The sequence below is a fragment of the Zerene cesonia genome, chromosome 5 (assembly GCF_012273895.1).
Source record: "Zerene cesonia ecotype Mississippi chromosome 5, Zerene_cesonia_1.1, whole genome shotgun sequence".
Lineage (NCBI taxonomy): Eukaryota > Metazoa > Arthropoda > Insecta > Lepidoptera > Pieridae > Zerene > Zerene cesonia.
In genome coordinates, this window is record NC_052106.1 from 7,440,911 (window position 1) to 7,449,310 (window position 8,400).

Genomic DNA, 8,400 nt, shown 5'->3' on the forward strand with positions numbered 1-8,400 from the left:
GATTTCATATTCTCTATGTAATGTGTAATATGGAATATTACTAATTCTGATTAAACGTATGTATATATTACAAATAAATTACAGACGCAATAACCCCCAAAAACCAAGGTCGTTGTCAATTCGACTGTCTTTATTTTGTTTTGTTACCATCTAACTTTGTGATTTTTCAATCAACACGCGTAAATCTTTATGTTATTTTAAAATTGTCATTTGTTTTATTTCTAAACATTATATTTTATACCTAATTACGCGTCTATGATGATTTACCTATGACACAGTCGGAGCGCCGACTCTCAACGCCATTCTGGATATTATGACGGGAAGGTCGGTCACGTGACTCGTCGCGGCGGCGGCGCGCGGGGCGCGGGGCGCCGGCTAGACTCTCCAGTAGCCGAGCCATCGTCTGCTTTGACTGCGACCGCTCGGATTCCACGCCCCTATACACGCATGAACCATCACCGTTCCTTTCGCGAGAATTTTCAAATTTAGATTTGAGAAACGTTCTGATTACAAATGTCTTTTAAATATTGTGATGAGTTCGTCGTTGCTTATTTTTGCACAGATCCGTGAGCGGGGCGGGGAAATCGGAGCGGGGTAAGGTGCGGCGCGGGCCGCCGCAGACATGCTCCGACCGCTGTTGAGGCGAGTCGCGCGCGCGCGGTTCTTCGCGCGATAGACGGGCGTAGCTCGCGACCATGGATGTAGTGACGCCGCATATCAGTTCGGTGCTGAGGACATACCAGGCCAGCGCACCGAGGAGCCTTCAGGGCCCAGGGATAGGGCGCGCGGGCCCACCGCTCGCGCCGCCGCCTCCGCTGCCTCGCGCCGCACCGCCTCTCCTGCTCACCGCAGACTCAGTGCTGGGCGAGCGCGGCGAGACTGCCCTCGAAGGAGAGCCGATATCTTGCTTCAGCGTGGGAGGCGAGCGACGCCTCTGCCTTCCTCAGATCCTCACATCAGTTTTGACAGACTTCAGTTTGGAGCAAATAAACCGTGTGTGTGATGACTTACAAATATACTGCTCGAGGTGTACCCCTGAGCAACTACACGAGTTGAAGTCGACCGGCGTGTTGCCGCGGACGGCGCCGTCGTGCGGCCTGATCACGCAGACGGACGCGGAGAGGCTGTGCGCTGCCTTGCTGCACGCGCCGGCTGCGGCTGCCAAAAAGTTGCCAGGCTTTCGGGTGTATCATGAGTGTTTCGGGGGTGCGCGCGGCGTGTGCGCGCCAGAGCTGGGACTAGTGCAGTGTGTGGAATGCCGCGGTGTGTATGTCCCGCGCCGCTTCGTGTGCCACACGCACGCCACGGAGCACCGCACGTGCCACTGGGGCTTCGATTCGGCGAGATGGCGGAGGTTCCTCTTGGTGTCGGACGACGAGCGAGATAAGGAGAAATGCGAGGCTCTACTGGACGATGTAGCGTCGAGGGAGCCGAAAGAGGCGCACGCTCTTCCAACTCACTCGTTGGTGAAGCAGCTGCCCATTAAAAGAAAACAGGTATGTAGCGCATGGCGTCTAGTGGAGTAAACTTCCGACGTGGCCTTAAATTGCATTACCTTTACTGCTAGAATGCCCTAAAATATAGTTCTTAACTTATGAGGACATTGCTCTAAATCACTGCCTTTGAATGCGATATCTAATTGGAATCTTATTAGAATAATTTAGTGTTGAAGCGGTCAGGTTGGCGTGTCGAACAAAATATATACATCGATAGCGATTGACGTCACAGTTGTCTGTCTGATAACACGAGGCGTTTGTGAAAAACATTGTCTTGTGTTGACGCTCTATATCAAAGTTCCACATGAATGATAATATAAATATTTAGTGTTTTGAGACATCCCCATTCAGAGCTGTTGCAGACTATAGAGTCAGGTCCATATACCAGTATACTAAAAAGGACATCACAAGAACTTAAAAATCTTAGAATTAATTACAGAATAAGTATCTCTTGAGACTGCAACGACAATTGAATCCCTGTTGAAATTCCGAAAGCAATACAATACAGTAGCGGTTGAAGAACAGGTTAGCAAAATAATTGCTAAATTCTTGAAACCAGTTAGCTCCATTCTGAATAAACTGAGATGTACCACACCCTCGCATGGCGGTAAACACGCTAAATCAAACTGATCCATGCGTCTAAAGAATGCGATGTGCGTAATTATATTGTACTCGATTGTACATTGTTGTGTGCGTTTTCATCTCGCGATATTGATGCAGGATTTCATTTGGAAATCTGTTATTATGCCTCATGTTTCCATTAACGAGTGCTAGAGCTTGTAATTTACGATAGAGCTGAATGAATGCTCAGATTTTTCAAGCGTGTTTTAAAAACAATTACTTAAAGGACGCACTGTGATGCACACTCACAACTCACTCACAATCACGGCTCTCAAAACACAGAATATTAATTATTAATATCATGAAAACTGCGCGATGTCGTTAAGGAAATTCCTATAAAACATACATAATTATTAAAGATTTCAGTAACAAAATACATGGAATATGACCGCAAATTTAGACAACAACTCGTTAATCATCCTATAATTTGATCCATAAATTCTTGCGTATTTAACTCAGATGTATGCCGCTGCTCCGCCACCTAATGTAAACCAACATTTATCATTACTGCACGAATAGTTACATCGACTAATACTGAGACTGTTTTAATTGCTCTCGAAAGTGGGCAGTTAAATAGTTTACGCCGATTTTTATTAACCAGTGTTTTAGTATATTTACCATCTCCTTTATGTGTTGATGCGCGTCTTAAGCAATTATATTACAGTATTTCTCGCGAATCGGAATTGTTATGACTGCACGGTTTAATCTTATGTTTACTTTTTGCTGGATGTAGGTATTGTAACGCGAAAGTTCGGGAAAGTGAGCGTTCTTTAATCGAAGTGTTGATCTATTTGTGTTTTGTTACTTTAGTGTAGGTACTTTGGATAAACACCTTCGTAGGTACATCGTAAACATATTTTAAAGACATAAAACTGACTGAATAGTTAGATAGTTAGTGTTGTAAATATTATAATAGGGGACAGTTTTATAATCTAAAAAAAGGGAAAAGATCATATCAAACCTATAAACTAGCCGCAGCCGTTGCATCCGAATCAAAAGATGCCTATTCTATCTTGTCTGATAACCCATAACCTAATTCTGTGCCAAATTTCCGAACAATCATTTTCAATTTAGAATAAATATGTTACTTTAATCCAACCATTCTCACAAATTTTCCCTTTGTAATATTAGTTGGTACAAAAACTGTGAGATTTTATCTCTATATATATATCTTCTTTCTTTATATATAAAACACATGTCACAGTGTTAGTTACCATACTCCTGCAAAAGGGCTGGAACGATTCTCACGAAATTTTGTGTGCACATCGGGTAGGTCTGAGAATTGGTCAACATCTATTTTTCATACCCCTACATGATTAGAGTTAGTCAGCGTTTGTCGGGTCAGCTAGTTTTATTATTATTTGTCCCTGTAGATAGTTATATAGACGCGAAGTGGTGGCAGAATTTTAATAAAGCACCCGCGACTTTATTCCTCGAAACGATTGGAAGGAACACAGTGGAGTTTAGTGAGATAGATCCGGTAGTCCACTATTATAGTGGGAGTCCCAACCCAGGGCTCTTTCCCCGAATGCCTTGGCTATGTGCAAACAAATGAATTGTCCAATATGAAATAGGCCAGTTTCGGGAATGACTTGAAATAGCCAAGAGCTACACCTATGACAAATAACTGTCTGCATTTGTACCATAATAACGTAGAACAATATTACTCGAGACAAACAAAGATAAGCAGAGATAAGTCGGAATTCAGCGAATTTTATGTCCTACACGCCCTGTTATCTTATCAAATTCGCAAAGCCTCTTATCAATGTACCAATGACTTATCTGACTGACTGAAGGACTTATGACACGCTACTATTTTTAAATTGGCTTTGTTGGCAAAGCTTATTGTTATCTATACTTATTATTTTATTACTTTATAATATATAGCTGAAGAATTTGACTGTTTGACACGCTGTTTCTCAGGAACCACTGGACCGATTTATAAAATTCTATCACCGTTAGATATGTTCTTCATCCGTGACTCGCGAGCGCGCGTGAGTGTAGGCTAGGTATGTACCACGGGCAAAACCGGGACGTACGGATTATTTTATATAAGCTTGGTCACACAGGTTTTCCTGCTCAAAAGGAACATTTAAATGATGTTATATATGCAGCCATCCTCTACACATGAAGTAGTTCAGAGTAGTTACATCAGTAGTTTTACAACTACAGTGCAAAAGCGGAAAGCCTTGCAAACATAATATGTATTGATCTTCCAGAGCATAGAGGATTTAACAGTATAACAAATACGCCCTACATAACTAATACTAGGGGAAATAGTTCAAACTACAAGCGCCTAGAAGTCTATTTTCGAAGTGAGCAATTTTATCAGTGACAGCTTGAAAATAAGGGCATAAACTTGAATAACAATGAACGAAATGTACCTCACGTGCCCACGTGTCGGATACTCAGTAAAATGTTCTAGAAGTTTATTTCTAACATGACATTAAAGCCTAAGCTGTTGGTCCCTAATACATAGTTGCAGTATTAATATGTATTGTACTGTACACTAAACAATAAAAAGATTTTAGATTCAACGTTATTATAGCTAAAAAATAAAACAAAAAATGTACGTAATAAAACGTATTCAAATATTTTCCATCGTCCATCATACATTGCCGTACTTAAAAAGCAAAACATAAAAATCGACAGTAGCCGAAAAGTCTGCATTAGGTACCTACATATCCTATGCTTTCCAATAATCACGTCACAATAAACAATGTTTTTTGTTTATCTCCAAAGATAACGTGTCCAGACCTTGGCGGTGCCACTAACCTCAATAAATTTTAATAAATCCATACCTAACATCTGTACGATAGATTTGTTTTTGAAAACTACTACGGCATGACGTATTATTTATACTAGCTGTGACCCGCGGTTGAAACCGCGTAACCGTATCCCGTAGGAATATCGGTATAAAAAGTGCCTATGTGTTATTTCAGTTGTCCAGCTATCTACGAAGCAAAATAGTATTATTATTCAACAATAGATGTCAGGAAAAAAAAAACGAATAAAACACGAATATGACATTTTCTAAAAAAAAATTCCTAGCTAGATCGATTTATCGCCCCCGAAACCCCCTGTATACTAAATTTCATGAAAATCGTTGGAGCCGATTCCGAGATTCCAATTATATATATATTTATATATATACAAGAATTGCTCGTTTAAAGATATAAGATAAGATAGATACATATACATAGTTGGAGAATCGACTTCACTTCCATTAAACAGCTTGAAATTAATATAAAATATTTAACAGAGATCAGCCAATTCGAAATTTAAGTAGTTTAAAAATAGAATCCATTTAGTAGGCTGACGGTGAGCAAGTATGCAAATGGTATGCGAATTATATGTACGGGTTACACTTGGCTTGCAGCACCCGATCGCTACAAATTTGCATTTCGCTATTCTGTACTGTTTTATGTTCTATTCAATCCGGTTGGTTAATCCCCTCCATTACTTTAATGCCGCCGAGTTTAATAGGTATCAATGACATAGCGTTGTAAGAGCGATGGTGTATCTTTAACTTGTGAGGTTTGTGTGCTCAGTTACAGCTAAGGTTAATGGTAGACTGGAGGGCGACTTAATGCTGTGAATTTATAGCTCAACTAGAATTGTACACGGTTTTGTTTACTAGTAAAACCGTATTAACTATAGTCTATCTTATATTTATCTTAAACTTTTTGATTCACTTTATTGAATTTATACACGTAACTTAATATTTTTTTTTCTTGTATTCGGGTTCTCGTGAGTTTATTGCCATTACCAAAAATTATCTCCCTTTTGTCACAGTCGGGTAAATATATTGACCTCGACGAACCTTGTAAAGTATAAATTAATTAAAGCAATAAAAAAACTTAAAACAACATACGACTAGCGTGTCCCTAACAAGAGTAAAAAAACACAGTTATGGAGCAAATTAGTTTCAGTCGTACGACCTTTATTTAAAACAATGACATATCGATTTTTCAAGTTGATAAACAAATAGCAAAACCGAGCGATTTCGTGGAAACGTTTTTATAATTCCTGGACGTATGACTGGCTTGACATTGGACTTGATTATTGAACACGAGGCAAACCTTACTAGAGTTGCTAGACTGACACGTTTTTCTACTACGTAAAAACAAACTGGTCCGAATTGATTTAGATATAAAATGCGGCGATTAAAACTAGATTCCATTGTTTGGACGTTAGGTGTTCATGTCGGATGCAATTTTAGATGGGGGAATGGAATGATTGATGTATTTTTCAGATCACGTAATATTCTCAGAGTACCTATACAAATTACTAGTTAAAGTCATTTTATAAGTTCATTTAGTTGAAAGTCATTTACACAGATTTTAAATAAAGTTTCAATAGATTAATTACACAGCTCTACAAAAAAAAAAAATTTTTGTGTTGCCTTGGATATTTTTGCAAATTTTTATGTTTTTGAGTACCTAAATTACGAATATATTCATGAAAATACTGAATGTGCTCTTTTTTTTATGATTTTTACGTATCTTATATTTTGAACAATTATCAGCTTGTTAGTACTAAAATTTGTTTTCCCAGTCCTGATTAAGCTTCTGCGCAACTTTTTTGCGCATACAAACATCACTTGATCTCCACTCTCAGACTCCTTGCTCCGCAAAACATATTTTTATCCAAATAAAACTGACATTATAAATATATCTGTTATTTTGTTTCTCGTTTTCCGATTTTTGTAATGTAAAATAAAAATAAGTATTTAAAAAAAAACGAAAGCAAATCTTACAAAATCATTCATAATTTCATGAATTGTGAGTATAAATATATCCAAAAACAATCTTATATCTAGGGCAACAAAACCACTGTAGACCAGTGTTATTCATTAAATAGATATTATATATAATAAATATATTTATTAAATAGATTTTTTCTATTATTGTCTTCCATATGGTAAATTCTTTTTTATACTAAAAATAACTTATTACCATGAATGATGATTCGATGGTTTTATTTGCTTGCAACTAGGCATAAGAATAAATAAATTTCTGTATAACGTGCAATATGTTATCAATTTACCTGCACGTGTATGTTATCATAAGTTTATGTGATGTGTACCGAAAATTGTGTGCAATACCCTTTTAATTATCAAGTATGTTGATATGTGTGAAAGAAATATAGTTTTCAGTGATGTTCCATACTGGTTTATCGCTGGTGTCTACGCCGCTAAATTGAAAAAAAAAATGAAACTTGTAGTCTACACTTAAATTTAAAATAAAACTGCCTAGTTTCGTATTTATTACGCGCTAATTTCAGTAACTATTCGACCGATTTTAAAAATTCTTTCACAAAATTTCGCTGTGGAATGGCATGATAAAAAATTATACAAGGTGTTGCCAAGTATTTAAATGAAAATGATAACCAGAAGTATTATTTTTTTTTTCGCACAAACGAAATGGCTAAATATAAAAATATGACATATTTTATAAATTTGATATAATGCGTTTTTCCAACGTAAATGAATTAAAAGTTATATACTCTGTGGCTGTAACTGTTGTAGACATATTACCAGTAATAAAAACTTCGTAATTTAGTATTGCGATTTTTCACGCTCTATTCTTTTACGACTGTCATAAATCGTGTTACTTTAAATTAAAATATTGCCGTAATAATAGCCAGATAATTTGACATTTAATATTCTTAATTATGCATATAACATTATTTAGCACCTCTGTGCTTCATAAACTGGCACTAAGTTCGAGTGAATAAATACGAAATGGTAATGAATTGAAACTGATGTCTGCATTTGGCTCCGGTGAAGGCAAATTTGTTAAATAATTATGCCAAGTCGTGTACCATGTAATTTTTTCATAATGAAAATGTAACGGCAGAAAAGTAGCAATGCGTTTACTTTTATCGCATTTTTTTCCATTTTACGCCGCTCTCCGGTCGTCAGTGATTCGACGGCGAACACAAATCGCTTGTCTATGGTTGCTACGCGGATTCAAGATGGCGGTTCACTGATTGTCGGCCTTTTTACTTTTTGCACGATCGCATCGACGTAACTTTGATATTTTTTTTCAACGGTATTTTGTACTCCGTTTGTATCTATGTTCTACGTTTATTCTACGTTTCTTTGTGATATATTTTTTATGCTTCAGACTTTTACATAAGTGTAAGTAAAAATGAAACCCATGTATTCTTTTATCAAATTCCAAATGGATTCTTAACAACATTGTATGTGGTAGTCGCGCACGCTTCGGCACGAATTGGGCCAGCTCGCACCGGGGAAGTACCACACCCCCACAGAAGA

The 8,400-nt window shown here is 37.6% G+C and overlaps 1 protein-coding gene across 1 annotated transcript in view; it reads left to right on the forward strand.

The window, feature by feature from the left end:
• Window positions 1-249: 249 nt before the first annotated feature.
• Window positions 250-8,400, forward strand: part of LOC119839853 (ski oncogene) — a 49,311-nt gene continuing 41,160 nt past the window's right edge. The window contains exon 1 of the mRNA XM_038366264.1: window positions 250-1,496. Within this exon, the coding sequence (XP_038222192.1) occupies window positions 696-1,496 (801 nt within the window). The 5' untranslated portion in view covers window positions 250-695. The remainder of the gene's footprint in view (window positions 1,497-8,400) is intronic.